The 20,103-nt window shown below is 45.4% G+C and overlaps 1 protein-coding gene across 5 annotated transcripts in view; it reads left to right on the forward strand.

The window, feature by feature from the left end:
- diaph2 (diaphanous-related formin 2) overlaps positions 1–20,103 on the forward strand; it is a 700,846-nt gene that overhangs the window by 220,080 nt on the left and 460,663 nt on the right. For 4 of the 5 annotated variants that reach the window (XM_038993651.1, XM_038993650.1, XM_038993653.1 and 1 more), the window contains exons 16-18: positions 1,784–1,888; positions 8,535–8,603; positions 15,042–15,362. In XM_038993651.1, the coding sequence (XP_038849579.1) occupies positions 1,784–1,888; positions 8,535–8,603; positions 15,042–15,362 (495 nt within the window). The remainder of the gene's footprint in view (positions 1–1,783; positions 1,889–8,534; positions 8,604–15,041; positions 15,363–20,103) is intronic. The other variant, XM_038993654.1, reaches the window with a different exon arrangement.

Consider the following 20,103-nt stretch of genomic DNA (forward strand, 5'->3'; position numbering starts at 1 on the left):
CAGCTATTGATTCTGGGCCCTGATCAATAGCTGGTGAAATAGTTAAACAAACTCTCTCATATGTTTCCGGAATAAAGTTTTAAAGTAAAAGCTACAGTGTTGAGGAAATATTGGACTAGCCTAACTCCTGAAGCTTTTATCTACTTTCTAACTGGATGGAGTAGCCTACTTTATTCTGCATCCACACTGATCTTCAAACAGAGGAATAAAGTGCATGAAGTGTATTTTTCATATGTAATGATAGACAGTACAATCAATTTACACTATATATTTGTGACCGACCGCTTAATATTTGTGACTGACCGCCTAATCTGACTTTGGTGCAGGTCATGTTATTCACATTACTGTCTCTGGTAAACACACTATATCAAATCAAGTCTAAGTTTATTTGTCACATGCGCAGTATACAGAAGGAGTAAACGGTACAGTGAAATGGTTTCATAGTAGCAATATCAAAAACAAAGTGTCCAAATCAAAATATTGTATAAATTATTATTAGATGATGCTTACTTGACATACTTGTCTAAATTGATCATCTGGCAAAGTGGAGTCTTTTGTTTAGACATGCAGCTAACTAGCTAAACAATGAACCGGCATAATCCCAACTCATACTACTACCAATACAAACATTGTCATAGCTGGAGTGTGAATCTGCAGATAGCTAAAGGGCTACTGTAACCAACTAGGTTCAATGTTAACTCGTTAACATTAGGCTATAACTAGCAATGCAAATCGATTTCTGATTCAAATAATATTACTACACAGATCATACCCATAACGTTAGCTAGCAAGCCAGCAAGCTAACGTTCGCCAGCTAGCAAACAGTACGCTTTAACTTGCAATGAAAATTAGAAACGTATAATATCTGAAAATGTAGCTAGACTCTTATCCGTATACATGGATATACTACGGTTCCCAATGACCGTGGTGTGTGCAGGAAGTAGGCCATCACTTTTTTTCAACTGATCTGTTAATAGCACCTGCTAAATTCGGGGTATCAATCTTGTTGAGAAAAGTAGCAAAGCTTTTGTAGTTCTCGATGGCTAACATTATATCTTTAAAAAATGGTGCGGTAGAAAGAACTGTCAACACATATCTCCTGTTTAGTAGTGACGCACAACATTTCCTGAAACGAGTCACATTTTTTTTAGTACACCACCAGTACTGGTACTTCCAGCAGAATCCCCCAGAAGTGTTTTGGTGCATGTGACAGACTGGTTCAAACTAGAGTACCATGTCTTTAAGGTCTGAGTCACATGCACCAAAACACTTCTGGGGGATTCTGCTGGAAGTACTGGTGGTGTACTAAAAAAATGTGACTCGTTTCAAGAAATGTTGTGCGTCACTACCAAACAGGAGAGGCATTTTTTTTAAACCTTTATTTAACTAGGCAAGTCAGTTAAGAACAAATTCTTATACTGTATCACCACGCCACATATGCCCCCACAGTCCCCCCACACCCCTGCCTCTGTGTGTGGGACATCAGAGGCGTCCTGGGTATGAGTGGAATGAGAGCAGTGTCCCCCCTGTGGCGACAGTGAAAACATTGTCCTGACACAGGTTGCTTTCCCACAAAGGTTTGATCCGTCATCAACACATGAAAGCCGGACCCAAACCACAGCCAGTGGATGACAGGGTAGAGGCCACAAAAGGCCTATGAATAGAGGTGGGAGATGGGGCCAAGTGCGTGCGAGACAGTGTGTGTTGACGTGCCCTGCAGTTGGCCATTCACTTGAGACACCCTGGTTCTGACCGGAGTGTGTGTTGTGTTGAATTGTTGCAGTTCGATGAAGAGTTCAGTGCCCGGCAGGAGGCCCAGGCTGAGTCCCAGAAGAAAGAGGAGAAAATCAAAGAGCTGGAAGGGCAGATCTGCAGTCTGAAGACCCAGGTAAGGACCAGAGGAGACAGGAGGAGCATACACACCCACTACTCCAGACTTCAGTCTGAAGCCACAAGCTCTCCATAGAGGTCTTGTACAGTGTTCACAAATACATACACAGTCTGTACCACAGGTTTTACCGAAATACATAGTCTCTACCACTGGAAACCCAACCTCATTGCTTAGTTTAATGTTCAAAACAGTATTGAGGAAGGCATAAAAAAAAGGATTGGGGCAAGCAGCAAACATTAATCACATCATATTTACGCTGGCAAGAAAAATTATGTGAACCCTTTGGAAATACTTGCATTTCTGCATAAATTGGTCATAAAATTTGATCTGATCTTCATCTAGGTCACAACAATAGACAAAAACAGTCTGCTTAAACTGATAAAACACAAACAATTATATGTTTTCATGTCTTTATTGAACACACCGTGTAAACATTCACAGTGCAGGGTGGGAAAAGTATGTGAACCCTTGGATTTAATAAGTCCCTCCTTTGGCAATAATAACCTCAACCAAATGTTTTCTGTAGTTGCGGATCAGACCTGCACAACGGTCAGGATGAATTTTGGACCATTTCACTTTTCAAAACTGTTTCAGTTCAGCAATATTCTTGGGATGTCTGGTGTGAACTGCTCTCTTGAGGTCATACCACAGCATCTCAATCGAGTTGAAGTCAGGACTCTGACTCTGACTGGCCACTACTTCTGTGTTTTGGGTCATTGTCCTGTTGCATCACCCAACTTCTGTTGAGTTTCAATTGGCGGACAGATAGCCTAACATTCTCCTGCAAAATGTCTTGTTAAACTTGGGAATTCATTTTTCCGTCAATGATAGCAAGCTGTCCAGGCCCTGAGGCAGCAAAGCAGCCCCAAACCATGATGCTCCCTCCACCATACTTTACAGTTGAGATGAGGTTTTGTTGTTGGTGTGCTGTGCCTTTTTTTCTCCACACATAGTGTTGTGTGTTCCTTCCAAACAACTCAACAGTAGTTTCATCTGTGCACATAATATTTTGCCAGTAGCGCTGTGGAACATCCAGGTGCACTTTTGCAAACTTCAGACGTGCAGCAATGTTTTTTTTGGACAGCAGTGGCTTCTTCCGTGGTGTCCTCCCATGAACACTATTCTTGTTTAGTGTTTTATGTATCGTAGACTCGTCAACAGAGATGTTAGTATGTTCCAGAGATTTCTGTAAGTCTTTAGCTGACACTCTAGGATTCTTCTTAACCTCATTGAGCATTCTGCGCTGTGCTCTTGCAGTCATCTTTGCAGGACGGCCACTCCTAGGGAGAGTAGCAACAGTGCTGAACTTTCTCCATTTATAGACAACTTGTCTTACCGTGGACTGATGAACATCAAGGCTTTTAGAGATACTTTTGTAACCCTTTCCAGCTTTATGCAAGTCAACAATTCTTAATCTTAGGTCTTTTGAGATCTCTTTTTTTTGAGGCATGGTTCACATCAGTCAATGCTTCTTGTGAATAGCAAACTCAAATTTTGTGAGTGTTTTTTGTAGGTCAAGGCAGCTCTAACCAACATTTCCAATCTCGTCTCATTGATTGGACTCCAGGTTAGCTGACTCCTGACTCCAATTAGCTTTTGGAGAAATGTTAGCCTTACTTTTTCCAACCTACACTGTGAATGTTTAAATGATGTATTCAATATAGAAAATGTATTCAAAATACAATTTGTGTGTTATTAGTTTAAGCACACTATGTTTGTCTATTGCTGTGACTTAGATGAAGATCAGATCAAATTTGATGACCAATTTATGCAGAAATCCAGGTCATTCCAAAGGTACTTTTTCTTGCCACTGTCGTTTTTTCTCCAAAGCATGTTGGTCCAAGTTGACCTTTTACTGCAGTGAGCTGGATCAGGGTCACACAAGTGTTTCTTCGTAGTCTTAAACAAATCCACTTTGAAACTAAAGTATACACCTCACACACAATGTTATGGGCTTAAGAAATAGACAACACGAGTACCATGTCAGATATAGAGTTGAAATTAATTCAATGTTGAGTTTGCATTGCACTATTACACTTTATATACATTTCAGAAGATTGAAATATAACAAAACCGTTTGACAGAGAAACGCCGGATTTTCAGCTTTCAAACAATTATGTTTATTTATTATTCATAACATTCCTCCCTAAAGGACGATTTGATCATTTGACTGTAGGAAAGGACTACTCCGGTTGTGAGAAAAAAAATACTTTTACTAATTTGGTCAAATTGAAACCTTTCTACCCCAATCACGGATGCCAGGCTGTAAGTGGGTATTTTCCAGCCATACGGGAGCGTTTGATTCAATAAAGGGTTCATCTCCTTTTTAAGATGTCGGATTTGATATTGGTTGAATTGCTCCATGGCAGCCTGTTCCATGCAATTGTATTATCACAGAGATGGATTTCATTTCTTCTCTGGCCTTGGCATCCCCATCTTTTCCCAGACAAAACCCCTCAAACCTAAGCACAGAAAATGACTGCTATTTCCTCCTTAACCCAATTTGAAACACTTCAGTGTTGCCTTGGGACAAAAGGGCAGTTTGCTTCCCTGCTTACTGAATGTAATATAAGCCAGTGTTGAAAGATGGTATGGCATCCAGTAGCTGAGATTGTTTTCCTCCAAACAAAATTCTGTGGCAGTTGCAAATGTCCGCGCTCCCCATCCCTTTTCCGCACCTGCACATTTAGCTCTGTACAGCATCGCCGGGACTTTTTCCAAAGACAAGTTGCTGTCATTAAGGTCCCTGGCAGCCTCAGTGATCATTTATTCACAGTATTAGCGCACGGCGTGAGGCTTGGTCCTCTTCCTGTCTAGACAGAGGCAAGTTTTTTTTCTTTCTTCCCCGATTGCACTTAATTTGTGTGCAGTCCTCACTCCCCCACTTCATCTGCCTGAGTGCCATGTCGCCACTCGTTACCTTCTCTCTCGGCCAAAGTCGTTCATCATTCACTCATCGCCCCAACGATTGCCCGCCCGCTGCATGCACATATTCATGAGGCCAACATGGTGGCCGGGTCCCGTCCGCACCTCTATCATCCTCTCTTTTTCTCTGGTCTCTATATTTCTGTTTTTTTCTCTCTGTCTTCTCTCTCTCTGCTCTCTCTCTCTCTCTCTGCTTTGTCTTCTCTCTCTCTCTGCTTTCTCTTTTTTCTCTCTCTCTATCTGCTTTGTCTTCTCTCCTGCTCTATCTGCTTTGTATTCTCTCTATCTATCTGTTTTGTATTCTCTCTCTCTATCTGCTTTGTCTTCTCTCTCTATCTGCTTTGTCTTCTCTCTTCTGCTCTATCTGCTTTGTCTTCTCTCTCCTGCTCTATCTGCTTTGTCTTCTCTCTCCTGCTCTATCTGCTTTGTCTTCTCTCTCCTGCTCTATCTGCTTTGTCTTCTCTCTCCTGCTCTATCTGCTTTGTCTTCTCTCTTGCTCTATCTGCTTTGTCTTCTCTCTTGCTCTATCTGCTTTGTCTTCTCTCTCCTGCTCTATCTGCTTTGTCTTCTCTCTCCTGCTCTATCTGCTTTGTCTTCTCTCTTGCTCTATCTGCTTTGTCTTCTCTCTATCTGCTTTGTCTTCTCTCTCTCTATCTGCTTTGTCTTCTCTCCTGCTCTATCTGCTTTGTCTTCTCTCTCCTGCTCTATCTGCTTTGTCTTCTCTCTCCTGCTCTATCTGCTTTGTCTTCTCTCTCCTGCTCTATCTGCTTTGTCTTCTCTCTCCTGCTCTATCTGCTTTGTCTTCTCTCTTGCTCTATCTGCTTTGTCTTCTCTCTTGCTCTATCTGCTTTGTCTTCTCTCTCTCTATCTGCTTTGTTTTCTCTCTCTCTATCTGCTTTGTCTTCTCTCTCTATCTGCTTTGTTTTCTCTCCTGCTCTATCTGCTTTGTCTTCTCTCTATCTGCTTTGTCTTCTCTCTCTCTATCTGCTTTGTCTTCTCTCTCTCATTGCATGAGGCAGTATCACCCTCTGCTTACCTGCTTTCCCTGAGTGCACCTTTTTAAGCGCTGTGTTTCCAGGCTTTTCCCCCTCCCCCTAACAGGCCCCCGGTCTTTTGAAGCCAGTCTGTTTGTGGTGCATTAACAGGTAGTGTAGCGGAGTGAAGCCCCCGAGAGTCAGCTCCTTCTCTTCCTGCCGTCTCTGAACACGCCTTCAAAGGCTGCTGGAGCTTTGCACATCAACAGACATCTGCCTCAGCAGGGAAACATCTAATGTGCTTGGCGAGAGCTCCCATGAATATGGCTGCGAGTTCTTCAAATAACATCCAGGGAGTGTGTTGGTCTAAAAAGGGGTTCGATGTAAACATGTATGTTGTCATGCACTGCATGTCAGGAATGCGCTCGTGGTCAAATTGGTGCCTTTATGAAATGTGTATGTGTAGTATAAGGTGATTTTTCAAAGGTTTTCTTCTATTGCTTTCACACTGGAGGCACAGAGAAAGACGGGAACCTTTTGAGTAGGATCTTCCTCACTAGGAACACTCTTGCTAAGAACAGACATGCGTCGTCAATTTGATCTCTTCGGGCATACTGTAGGAGATGAGCCATAGCTCTCATGACACGCCGCTTCATGACACAGATTATTTTGTTTATCTGGCAACACGTTATCAGGAGGTACACATTTTGCAATCACAGCAATATTTAGGTTGCGGTGCTGAAGTCTTGCAATGGAGCACATAAATGGAAATGTAGGCGCTAACAAGATATTCCGTTTCAATAAGACAGTTCTTTGAATTCTAAAGTGTATCCTTCCTGATGATGATGTACAGGCCTGTTCCTTCGCTTGAAAACAAAGTTTCTAGTCAACCTGTTTTAAAAGGGTTGAAACTGCAACAGATGAACACAGTGTTGTACTAAGCCATTATCTTCCGGAGTGCAGCACCTCTAAATCCATGCGAAGACACTACACTCAGATTGTTCATCAAAGCTGCTGTGGTGGTGCATCTGTCGTTTTATTGAATATGAATGAAGTGGGATCTCTGTTCACATCTCGTCGACAGAGCTCTTCGTGGAAATAAAAACACGTCTCTCTGTCTCCTAGCCCCTGCTACTTCACCTTGTCTGTGAACCGACGGATTTAATGAGAGCCTGTCTCAGGGAGCTTCCACCTTTTGATGTGTCTTTTTGATTATCCCCGCGATCCGATCGAGCACAGGTTTTGCCTGTAAACATCGACAAAACGCAATGAAAACACATCAAATGGAACTAATCCACCTCCCACCCCTGCCAACCCCTACGAACCCACCTCAGCTCAGAGATAACAGGGGAGGCGTTCGTAGAATTGGATGAGGGTGAGATGAATAATTTTCAGGTGGGGTAGATACCTTGGACCTACTCTGTGCCATGCCATTAATGGGCTTGAACAACCTGGAGGTCATGTAGCTGAACCAGCATGGCCAGGAATGAGGTTGGAAGGTATAGTGGATCACTCTCTTCTATCTGGCTCTGCCAGTCTACCTGCAGACCTCTCTCATTCCCAGACTGGATTGAGCTTGTAATGAATGCAACAGGCCTCTCGATACAACCACCACTGTCATGTGTTCGCAGTGGTTGTCAAGTAATTCACCGTCAAATGTAGCAAGTGTATGACATGCATGTTTCTCTGGCTGCTATTAACCTTAAAACATTTGTTTATGTCAATACTTTCAATACCTTAGGTTTAATACATGAGTGTATTGTACTTGTGTAATGTACTTGAGTTCCATCAATCACACCTTTGAGTCTAAGATATGCCTGAGGGGTTAAAGTTCCATGCCATCCACTTATCCTGTGGTTACAGTTTTTAAAATAGAGGCCTTGAACTCTCCATAGTCCATAGTTAAGGCTGGAGTGTAAAAGAAAATGTTCCCCATTCAGCTTAAGATTGCACTTTACAACCACGTTCTAAACTTTGGAGAAATGGAAGTCCTTATTCGTTCTCCTTTAGGAAAGCTTCCATCTCCTTTTCCATTACACATGTTCAATATTTAATACTCCTCAGTCCACAGTAAAGCTGTTCTGTAGGAACGACTCCATATAAATATGTTTCACTACGCAGTTGAGTTTGTACCCATCTATGCAACGGCTGTTATTAAGACGTTAGAATGTGACGAGGTCATATAGAGTGAAATATCAAAGCGACAACAACATCTTTGGGATAAAATCAATGCCTGTCGTATATATCTGAGAGGGGAAAGTAGGGAATGCGATTTGCTAGAACATATTAGAACGTAGCGTTCCAAAGGGGACCATTGAATGGGTTTTGAGGATACAAAAATAAATGTCTTCCACTGTGTGAACATATTGATGGCTGTTTCATCTCGGCTCTGTAGATTACAAAATTAGGTTATTTTCCATCTCATACAAAATGCACTTTTAAATGCTGAAAATGACTTTGCTTGTTTGAGGATATGAAATAAATGTGATCTTGGTATTCTATGTGACAGGTAGTACTAATTTATCTATATTAATTTCATCATAACCATGTTTTAACTGGGAATTTCTCTGTCACTTACTCCTCTGCTTCACCTGTCTGTGCCTGGTGTTGGCCTGTGCTCTCTGTTAACAAAAGTACTGGTGTTTCTCTTGTCTGTCTAGCTAACCACCCTCTTTGTGTGCCTCTCTGTTGCTCTCTGTATATGTTTGTATGTCTGGGTGTCTGTTGTGTGTCCGTCTGTACAGTTAGCTAGCGAGGCAAACAAGCTCAAAGAGGCTCAGAAAGTCATCAGTGAAGCTGAGTGCCAGGTGCAGGTGGGTGATACCTTTGCATCCGTGCCCCTCCCTTCCCTTTCATTCTTCTGGCATGGTTGACTGGTATTGACTGCACATTGAGAAACCTAATCTTGAATTAACTCATGAATGCCCCAAACTCAATCAACGCGCATTACAAGTATGATGATTGCTCTGATCTTTGCATATGATTGATTTTCAATAATTGTTCAGTGATCTACATTATATTCCTCATAATTCCTCATAATCTGTTAATAGTGCCACACTCTTGGTCTGTAATTGGAGAATGCAATGAAGTTTGATTTCCTTGCATCATACTAAACAAACAATGAGTAATAATCTGTGAGATTTTTATAAATTTTTTATTTCACCTTTATTTAACTAGGCAAGTCACTTAAGAACATTCTTATTTACAATGACGGCCTAACCCAGACGACGCTGGGCCAATTGTGCGCTGCCCTATGGGACTCCCAATCACGGCCGGTTGTGATACAGCCTGGAATCGAACCAGGTCTGTAGTGATGCCTCTAGCACTGAGATGCAGTGCCTTAGAGTGGCTTCCGAGTGGTGCAGCGGTCTAAGACAGAAACATCTGGGGCGGCAGGTAGACTAGTGGTTAGAGCGTTGGACAAGTAACCGAAAGGTTGCAAGATCGAATCCCCGAGCTGACAAGGTAAAAATCTGTCGTTCTGCCCCTGAACAAGGCCGTTAACCCACTGTTCCTAGGCTGTCATTGAAAATAAGAATTTGTTCTTAACTGACTTGCCTAGTTAAGTAAAATAATCTCAAATGAACTGTTCCATAGAAGATAATCAAATGTGGACGTGTTCGACTGTTGTGATGTAATTCTCCCCAATAAACACCTTATGACTGAATCTCTGCTTTGCTCATTAGAGCCGAGATTGGGGGAAGGTTTAATTGCGTAATAGTCCAAGTTAATTACCCACCCGTCTGACCTTCCCCCCGTCGAGGTCTAGAAGCTGTGGACCCCTCAATGAACGGGTTAGATTTCAAATCACTCCATACTCCTACGCTAATCAGCGCTCCAGATGAGGATGGCCTAGCAAGAGGGCTAGCTGCCAAGAAGCCATTAGGAGGCTCACCTCTCTCTTGCTCCCAGCTAACTGTGGTCAGTGGAGCTGGAGCTGCCAAGACCCGGCCAAAACACAGCACCATTGGTCTGTAAACAGCCTTTTAAAATGGATGTTTGAACCAGAGAAACCAAAACAACTATGTTGCTATAGGGAGAAGGTGCTTGAAGATGCTTGCTGCTATGATTGGAGGATGTAGGAAAGAAAAGGTACTCCAGTGATTTACCTGTGGGAGAAGGTAGAACCCTCCAGGGCGTTGTTGAACGCAGGGTTGATTAGCCTTCCATAGACGAGGCTGCAGCACGGCGGGACGAGAGAGAGAGGGAGGGAAAACAAGAGAGCAGGAGCAGCATGAGCTATAACAGGCTCAGAGGGCCCCTGAATGTGGAAAAGACAGCACTCTAATTTAGCAGCTAATTTGCTTCCATTCTCTCATATTAATCTTAAAAGAGAAAATGGGCCACGACGGGTTCGGAGATTGACAGACGTATAATCATTGGAACGGGAGCGCTCCCGTCGAGGGGTTTTGGAGGCGGCCTGCTTCAAACGCTCCTCACCACTTTTTAAATGTTCTACCTGATAGACATTCCACGGCTGGCATTGTGTAATCAAGCACTCTGTAATACCTTCAAAAATTTGACCGGACGCACATTACCCACACAATCTAATGAGTGAGGGGAGTGAAATTGGTTTTCGGGAAATGAAAAACTTGTTTTTGGTCAATGTGGTGGAAATGTTGCTGGGCATATTGCAAAGAAAGACCGTTGTCATCTTCTAATCAAACCAGGTCAAATCCTATCTGTGCCATGGGCGGTCTAATTGCTCCATTTGCATATGTTTTGTCTCTAAACAGCCCCCCCCCCCCCCCCCGCCTGTCTCCCCCGCCTTTATCAATGATTATAAATACCTGTTTGTGCTGTAGAGCTGTATGATAGGGCAGACTTGTCAAGGGACTGGCTGGTCTGTGTCTTATCGGTAATGGGTTTCATTTTGCCCGTCTACTGCCTAATAGCCTTCCTTTGTGAGCTCCATCTTGTCCACTTCAACATTGCTTATCTAGATGTCTAACAGTGGCCAGACAATCCCCTGGCTTCTCCCCAATGGTTATGTGTCGGCTGAACATGCACTGTGCACACACACGTCAATAGGGAATGGATGTACTGGTATGTGAGGATTTGATACAATACATTATCTACCCACCGAACCCTCCTGCAATAGATAGTGTTGGCATAGCATTAGCATGCCATTAGTTTCCTCATTACCAATTCAGGTTCAGGTGGCTCTATTCATCTCATACGCTTCATCTATTAGCCAACTGCAGAAGCAATTGTCATGGTAATCAGCACCAACAATTCAGGCTTGTCTATATTGGAGTCTGATTAAATGAAACACATCATATGTATAAGAAGAGGGGGAATCATTTTTCCATAAATAGACAATACAAATGTTCTCTACTTTAATTCATATTCAGAATGACTTCAGAATCACAGAAGTCTCCAAAAATATGGACTTTCTTTTTCTTCTTTGTGGAACACTTTACATAGTGTTGATATGTAGCATTCATAAATCATTCATAAAGCCTTAATATGCATGACATAAAAAGGCATATAATGCCCTACATATGTTTATATACCCTTTAAGGGTGACCTCTGAAGGGTGTTTATTGGATTCTGAATGGTGTATATAAAGGTGTATACGCGCACACTCTGAACTGAACAGCGATTGCACGTACACAGTGCTTCATTCAGACACATATAGCCACACATATACTCAGCATGTCAGAGATCTCTCCAGAGTACTTCTAATGGGAAAGGTGACATACCTTCCTGCAATATTGTTCTGCTGCCTATTAGGTTCTTGTTTATGTAACTACATATTTAATGTGTCTGGTAGACTGTCTTAGGGAACTGAGCGACCCACTTTCCCCAGTGTGAGGTGGAGCGGAGCTGGTTAGGACTCCTGAGTGTTGGCATCTGGCTGGCTGATAGGGTACTGATATAATGACTCCTGAGTGTTGGCATCTGGCTGGCTGATAGAGGAGTCATTATATCAGTACCCTGAGTGTTGGCCTCTGGCTGGCTGATAGGGTACTGATATAATGACTCCTCTGAGTGTTGGCCTCTGGCTGGCTGATAGGGTACTGATATAATGACTCCTCTGAGTGTTTGCCTCTGGCTGGCTGATAGGGTACTGATATAATGACTCCTGAGTGTTGGCCTCTGGCTGGCTGATAGGGTACTGATATAATGACTCCTCTGAGTGTTGGCCTCTGGCTGGCTGATAGAGTACTGATATAATGACTCCTCTGAGTGTTGGCCTCTGGCTGGCTGATAGGGTACTGATATAATGACTCCTCTGAGTGTTGGCATCTGGCTGGCTGATAGGGTACTGATATAATGACTCCTCTGAGTGTTGGCCTCTGGCTGGCTGATAGGGTACTGATATAATGACTCCTCTGAGTGTTGGCATCTGGCTGGCTGATAGGGTACTGATATAATGACTCCTCTGAGTGTTGGCCTCTGGCTGGCTGATAGGGTACTGATATAATGACTCCTCTGAGTGTTGGCATCTGGCTGGCTGATAGGGTACTGATATAATGACTCCTCTGAGTGTTGGCCTCTGGCTGGCTGATAGGGTACTGATATAATGACTCCTCTGAGTGTTGGCATCTGGCTGGCTGATAGGGTACTGATATAATGACTCCTCTGAGTGTTGGCCTCTGGCTGGCTGATATGGTACTGATATAATGACTCCTCTGAGTGTTGGCCTCTGGTTGGCTGATAGGGTACTGATATAATGACTCCTCTGAGTGTTTGCCTCTGGCTGGCTGATAGGGTACTGATATAATGACTCCTCTGAGTGTTTGCCTCTGGCTGGCTGATAGGGTACTGATATAATGACTCCTCTGAGTGTTTGCCTCAGGCTGGCTGATAGGGTACTGATGGAATGACTCCTATATGCTTACCATCAAATGGATAGTGTAATGACCGTCTTCAGTCCCTAACAGAGACATCACCCAGATCCATTAGCCAGACTAGTGTAATGACCGTCTTCAGTCCCTAACAGAGACATCACCCAGGTCCATTAGCCAGACTGGTGTAATGACCATCTTCAGTCCCTAACAGAGACATCACCCAGGTCCATTAGCCAGACTAGTGTAATGACCGTCTTCAGTCCCTGACAGAGACATCACCCAGGTCCATTAGCCAGACTAGTGTAATGACCGTCTTCAGTCCCTAACAGAGACATCACCCAGGTCCATTAGCCAGACTGGTGTAATGACCGTCTTCAGTCCTTAACAGAGACATCACCCAGATCCATTAGCCAGACTAGTGTAATGACCGTCTTCAGTCCCTAACAGAGACATCACCCAGATCCATTAGCCAGACTGGTGTAATGACCGTCTTCAGTCCCTAACAGAGACATCACCCAGGTCCATTAGCCAGACTGGTGTAATGACCGTCTTCAGTCCCTAACAGAGACATCACCCAGGTCCATTAGCCAGACTGGTGTAATGACCGTCTTCAGTCCCTAACAGAGACATCACCCAGGTCCATTAGCCAGACTGGTGTAATGACCGTCTTCAGTCCCTAACAGAGACATCACCCAGGTCCATTAGCCAGACTGGTGTAATGACCGTCTTCAGTCCCTGACAGAGACATCACCCAGGTCCATTAGCCAGACTAGTGTAATGACCGTCTTCAGTCCCTGACAGAGACATCACCCAGGTCCATTAGCCAGACTAGTGTAATGACCGTCTTCAGTCCCTGACAGAGACATCACCCAGGTCCATTAGCCAGACTAGTGTAATGACCGTCTTCAGTCCCTAACAGAGACATCACCCAGGTCCATTAGCCAGACTGGTGTAATGACCGTCTTCAGTCCCTAACAGAGACATCACCCAGATCCATTAGCCAGACTAGTGTAATGACCGTCTTCAGTCCCTAACAGAGACATCACCCAGTTCCATTAGCCAGACTGGTGTAATGACCGTCTTCAGTCCCTAACAGAGACATCACCCAGGTCCATTAGCCAGACTGGTGTAATGACCGTCTTCAGTCCCTAACAGAGACATCACCCAGGTCCATTAGCCAGACTAGTGTAATGACCGTCTTCAGTCCCTAACAGAGACATCACCCAGGTCCATTAGCCAGACTGGTGTAATGACCGTCTTCAGTCCCTAACAGAGACATCACCCAGGTCCATTAGCCAGACTGGTGTAATGACCGTCTTCAGTCCCTAACAGAGACATCACCCAGGTCCATTAGCCAGACTGGTGTAATTACCATCTTCAGTCCCTAACAGAGACATCACCCAGATCCATTAGCCAGACTAGTGTAATGACCGTCTTCAGTCCCTAACAGAGACATCACCCAGGTCCATTAGCCAGACTGGTGTAATGACCGTCTTCAGTCCCTGACAGAGACATCACCCAGATCCATTAGCCAGACTGGTGTAATGACCGTCTTCAGTCCCTGACAGAGACATCACCCAGATCCATTAGCCAGACTGGTGTAATGACCGTCTTCAGTCCCTAACAGAGACATCACCCAGGTCCATTAGCCAGACTGGTGTAATGACCGTCTTCAGTCCCTAACAGAGACATCACCCAGGTCCATTAGCCAGACTGGTGTAATGACCGTCTTCAGTCCCTAACAGAGACATCACCCAGGTCCATTAGCCAGACTGGTGTAATGACCGTCTTCAGTCCCTAACAGAGACATCACCCAGATCCATTAGCCAGACTGGTGTAATGACCGTCTTCAGTCCCTAACAGAGACATCACCCAGATCCATTAGCCAGACTGGTGTAATGACCGTCTTCAGTCCCTAACAGAGACATCACCCAGATCCATTAGCCAGACTAGTGTAATGACCGTCTTCAGTCCCTAACAGAGACATCACCCAGATCCATTAGCCAGACTGGTGTAATGACCGTCTTCAGTCCCTAACAGAGACATCACCCAGATCCATTAGCCAGACTGGTGTAATGACCGTCTTCAGTCCCTAACAGAGACATCACCCAGATCCATTAGCCAGACTGGTGTAATGACCGTCTTCAGTCCCTGACAGAGACATCACCCAGGTCCATTAGCCAGACTAGTGTAATGACCGTCTTCAGTCCCTAACAGAGACATCACCCAGATCCATTAGCCAGACTGGTGTAATGACCGTCTTCAGTCCCTAACAGAGACATCACCCAGGTCCATTAGCCAGACTGGTGTAATGGTGGTTAAGCTCTGGCCTCCAGGTCCCCAGCCTACGATTGACAAGGATGACATGATTTGCAGGGCAGACGGGGATAACATGAGTGCAGGGATGACAGGGGAATGTGTACCATCATTAACATTGATCTCCCATCTTTGCAGATTGCAGCCGGACCAGCGGCGGCCGGGACAGGAGTCCCACCTCTAGCCCTACCGGGGGGATTGGCACCCCCTCCTCCGCCGCCTCCTGGCATGGCCAGCATGCTCCCTCCGCCTCCACCCCCGCCACCTCCAGGCGTAGGGCCACCCCCACCACCCCCTCCCCCCGGTTGTGGACCCCCACCTCCCCCGCCCTTCCCCGGGGCTCCAGGTATCCCTCCGCCTCCTATGATGGCCATACCTGTCATCAAGCTGCCTTATGGACTGGAGGCCAAGAAGACCTACAAGCCTGAGGTCGTCATGAAGAGGGTCAACTGGTCCAAGGTACAGTAGCGACAGATGGAGCTGTAGGTACTAACCCAGAGAGTGCACCCTATTCAACACTACCGTCGGTCTATTCAGGCAAGCGTTCAGCCACAGGGCACGCTACTCTGCACTCTGCACTAGAAATCCACACATAAACACATTTTCGCTGCTCGAGTGTACTTGCATTCACACACACTCTTAGCGTAATTGAATACAGACAATGTGTTGTGTAATATTCCATCATTTAAATACGATTTCAACTGGGGCCGTTCTCTTCATATGGGCTTTATTCTACTCCCAGTTAATTTATCTATCGCCCGAGGGATTCTGGGAGTTGCAAGCGGCATTCATTTAGTGGTGTTTTGCATATGCTTATGTGTGACCTTGCTATTTAATCTTCAATTATTGACAACAGCCAAAAATAAATGGTTGTCTCTTGCTCGCACTGTGAAACCCTGTTGAAATCAAGCTGAATCGCATTATCGGTAATTGTGTAAATGGAGGCACGTCATATAGCAAGGTTGCACGTCTAATAAGAGACAAAGTTCATTGAAATGTATTTATTATAATGTTTTCCTCATGTATCTTCTTTTCACTGTAAGAAAATGAGTGTGTTTGCATTCATGAGTGTGTAACTTTGCACATCCGTCTCCTTCCCGGCATGGCAATGACAATGTACGTCTGCATTAACCTTGCCTCCGCAGGCACTTCGGTTGGGAGATGCAAATTAAATGGCTAGATGGCACTCACAGGCCTTCAGAGCCACCTGAGTCTGTTGTGTGGATTAAGTGGGACCAGAGTCAGCTGTCTTCTCTGTTAGGACCAGAGTCAGCTGTCTTCTCTGTTAGGACCAGAGTCAGCTGTCTTCTCTGTTAGGACCAGAGTCAGCTGTCTTCTCTGTTAGGACCAGAGTCAGCCGTCTTCTCTGTTAGGACCAGAGTCAGCCGCCTTCTCTGTTAGGACCAGAGTCAGCCGCCTTCTCTGTTAGGACCAGAGTCAGCCGCCTTCTCTGTTAGGACCAGAGTCAGCCGCCTTCTCTGTTAGGACCAGAGTCAGCCGCCTTCTCTGTTAGGACCAGAGTCAGCCGCCTTCTCTGTTAGGACCAGAGTCAGCCGCCTTCTCTGTTAGGACCAGAGTCAGCCGCCTTCTCTGTTAGGACCAGAGTCAGCCGCCTTCTCTGTTAGGACCAGAGTCAGCCGCCTTCTCTGTTAGGACCAGAGTCAGCCGCCTTCTCTGTTAGGACCAGAGTCAGCCGCCTTCTCTGTTAGGACCAGAGTCAGCCGCCTTCTCTGTTAGGACCAGAGTCAGCCGCCTTCTCTGTTAGGACCAGAGTCAGCCGCCTTCTCTGTTAGGACCAGAGTCAGCCGCCTTCTCTGTTAGGACCAGAGTCAGCCGCCTTCTCTGTTAGGACCAGAGTCAGCCGCCTTCTCTGTTAGGACCAGAGTCAGCCGCCTTCTCTGTTAGGACCAGAGTCAGCCGCCTTCTCTGTTAGGACCAGAGTCAGCCGCCTTCTCTGTTAGGACCAGAGTCAGCCGCCTTCTCTGTTAGGACCAGAGTCAGCCGCCTTCTCTGTTAGGACCAGAGTCAGCCGCCTTCTCTGTTAGGACCAGAGTCAGCCGCCTTCTCTGTTAGGACCAGAGTCAGCCGCCTTCTCTGTTAGGACCAGAGTCAGCCGCCTTCTCTGTTAGGACCAGAGTCAGCCGCCTTCTCTGTTAGGACCAGAGTCAGCCGCCTTCTCTGTTAGGACCAGAGTCAGCCGCCTTCTCTGTTAGGACCAGAGTCAGCCGCCTTCTCTGTTAGGACCAGAGTCAGCCGCCTTCTCTGTTAGGACCAGAGTCAGCCGCCTTCTCTGTTAGGACCAGAGTCAGCCGCCTTCTCTGTTAGGACCAGAGTCAGCCGCCTTCTCTGTTAGGACCAGAGTCAGCCGCCTTCTCTGTTAGGACCAGAGTCAGCCGCCTTCTCTGTTAGGACCAGAGTCAGCCGCCTTCTCTGTTAGGACCAGAGTCAGCCGCCTTCTCTGTTAGGACCAGAGTCAGCCGCCTTCTCTGTTAGGACCAGAGTCAGCCGCCTTCTCTGTTAGGACCAGAGTCAGCCGCCTTCTCTGTTAGGACCAGAGTCAGCCGCCTTCTCTGTTAGGACCAGAGTCAGCCGCCTTCTCTGTTAGGACCAGAGTCAGCCGCCTTCTCTGTTAGGACCAGAGCCATCCGTAACTACTAGTTTGCTGTAGCTACATATGAACACATATTTATTAATAGCTTGATGCATATAGGAGAATGCCTTATCTTTTGACTGATTGAAAAGCAGGCAGGGACAACCTGTGAGGTTGTACTCCTTCAACGAAGAAGACTGGTCATAATTTGATCACCCTGTTGTAGTAGAACCTTCCTGCAATGCAGGCCATTTAAAACTTGTGTGTTTGAGGTTTAAAAAAGGCTTCTGAAGTTTGTAATTTCCATTTAGAAATTTCAGACTTGATTTTTCAACCCCTACAAAAATGTCCATTAATTATAATCCACTAAATAATTCACATTTCCTGTTGCTGCAGGATTGTTTTCCTGCTGTAGCAAACTGGCTCAAATTAATATCCTACATCTGTAGAGATTGGAGGGAGTGGAGAGAGAGAGTGAGGTTAGAATGGAGAGTGAGTGTTTGTGTCCAACTTTTGCTTTTTGAAAACACCCACAGGTTCCTTCATCTCTGATAGTAAAAGCAGCCGGCAACAATAAAGGGAAAGTTGTCCAACTGAATGTATTCAACTGAAATGTGTCTTCTGAATTTAACCTCTGAATCAGAGAGGTGCGGGGGGCTGCCATAATCGACATCCACATCTTCGGCGCCCAGGGAACAGTGGGTTAACTGCCTTGCTCAGGGGCAGAACGACAGATTTGTACTTTGTTTTTACCTTGTCAGCTCCGGGATTCGAACCAGCAACCTTCCGGTTACTGGCCCAAAACTCTAACCACTAGCCTACCTGCTGCCCCTGAAGTGAGGAAGGAGTTTTTCCCTGTTTCTTTTTTTAAGCATGTAACAGATTTTTCAAGCAGCGCCAATGGAGATTGTTGCCTGGAGGTGCTGTAATTTCTCTTACAGTGAGAACACCTTACCATTGATGAACCACATGTTTACGGCAAAGTAAACGATTGCTCAGGCTGTGTCTTATGGCGGTTTGCAGCAGCAGTGACATGTCCCTAACCCCAACTCCAACCCTTGCCTCTAGTCTACCACTTAACTGGAGCCTCTTTACAACACTGTACTACACTTAATGAGAATATCACAGTCTTCCTTTGTTAATGAATCCATTTTGCGAGGTTACTCGTTTGAGCAGGTTGTGTAAAGAGGCCCAAGAAAAAGACTGCATATGTGTCTCCCACAAAATCCTCAAATTTATTTAGCAACAACCAGTGGGCAGGCTTGTATTGGCGAACTACCTCACACACTCAGTTGGGGCACTAGTTAAATTAGACAGCATCAGCTGCTGCTGAGGGGATCCGTCGATACGGTGCTGGAGCTACAATTCGTTTTGAGACTGGTGAGGATGAGGCATGGGAGGGCGGGCTGCTGGCATGGGAGGGCGGGCTGCTGGCATGGAGGGCGGGCTGCTGGCATGGAGGGCGGGCTGCTGGCATGGAGGGCGGGCTGCTGGCATGGAGGGCGGGCTGCTGGCATGGAGGGCGGGCTGCTGGCATGGAGGGCGGGCTGCAGCAGTGGGGTAAAGCAGTGATTTGGGACATGCTGCTGTATCAATGGAGTGGAGAGAGGAGTGCCAGAAGCTGTGGGTTAGAGTCAGTATCTGTCATCTACTGTAAGACACGGTTAAGCAGAGGGGGGCGTCTAGATTTGGCTCGTCCCTGCTGTGTTTGACGTGCTCCACATCATTTGGAAGCATTTGTCCATTAGAAACAATCCCGTATTTTCATCTAAAAGTGATTGATTTGAAAGGAATTTAAGCATTTGAACCTCTGGAGTTCCACAATGTTATTTCAGCACAGTATCCATTTGTTTTTAGAGTATTTCCTGGATTGTTACAAATTCGAATGAAAGTGAACACTTCTATTGTAGCACTACTAAGTAAAATAGGGAAAAATAAGAAACAATTAGAAAAATGCTTGTCATTGAATCTCTCGTACAACCGTAATTATCGCACAATTGCAAACGTATTTAGCTGTAATCACGCAACCAGGCTGTTTTCCAGTGTAAGGCTGATCATTTCTTCTAGCAGGGTGAAATTGTAATATTTAGACTTCACATTCTGTTACCCCCCCCCCCCCCCCCCCCCCCCCCCGATATGCAAGACTTGAGATGAACAATGCAATTATCTCCAAACCAGTCAATTTAGTTTACAAACGATGCAGAATTATAATTATCCTTTCAGAATTACACAACTGTAATTTTATAAATTAGCACTCTCGTATAGACAAGAAAATAATGAGAAAGAAACAAAATGACCTCAGAGACCCCTCCCCCTTTGTCAATATAAGTAGTAAGTATATGACCAGCCAATCCATGAAATGCAGAGCCGATCTCTTCCTGAACTCCTATGCCACTCAACTCTAATTTCCTTCTCATGTGCTGGTTGGGTTCAATAGGCTATCCATAGAGGAGTTCAGAGGGGCACTTCATTCATCCTTCATCCGTAGTTGAGGTTTGCATTCACAGCAGGTGACCTTGTCAAGGGCCATCAAACTTTCAAGTAACCACTCTAGCATGGCATGAGTTACCTCAAGCTTCCAGAGAGTAGGAGTGTCGCGGCCTATGAACA

Source organism: Salvelinus namaycush, chromosome 5 (genome assembly GCF_016432855.1).
Source record: "Salvelinus namaycush isolate Seneca chromosome 5, SaNama_1.0, whole genome shotgun sequence".
NCBI classification, from domain to species: Eukaryota; Metazoa; Chordata; class Actinopteri; order Salmoniformes; family Salmonidae; genus Salvelinus; species Salvelinus namaycush.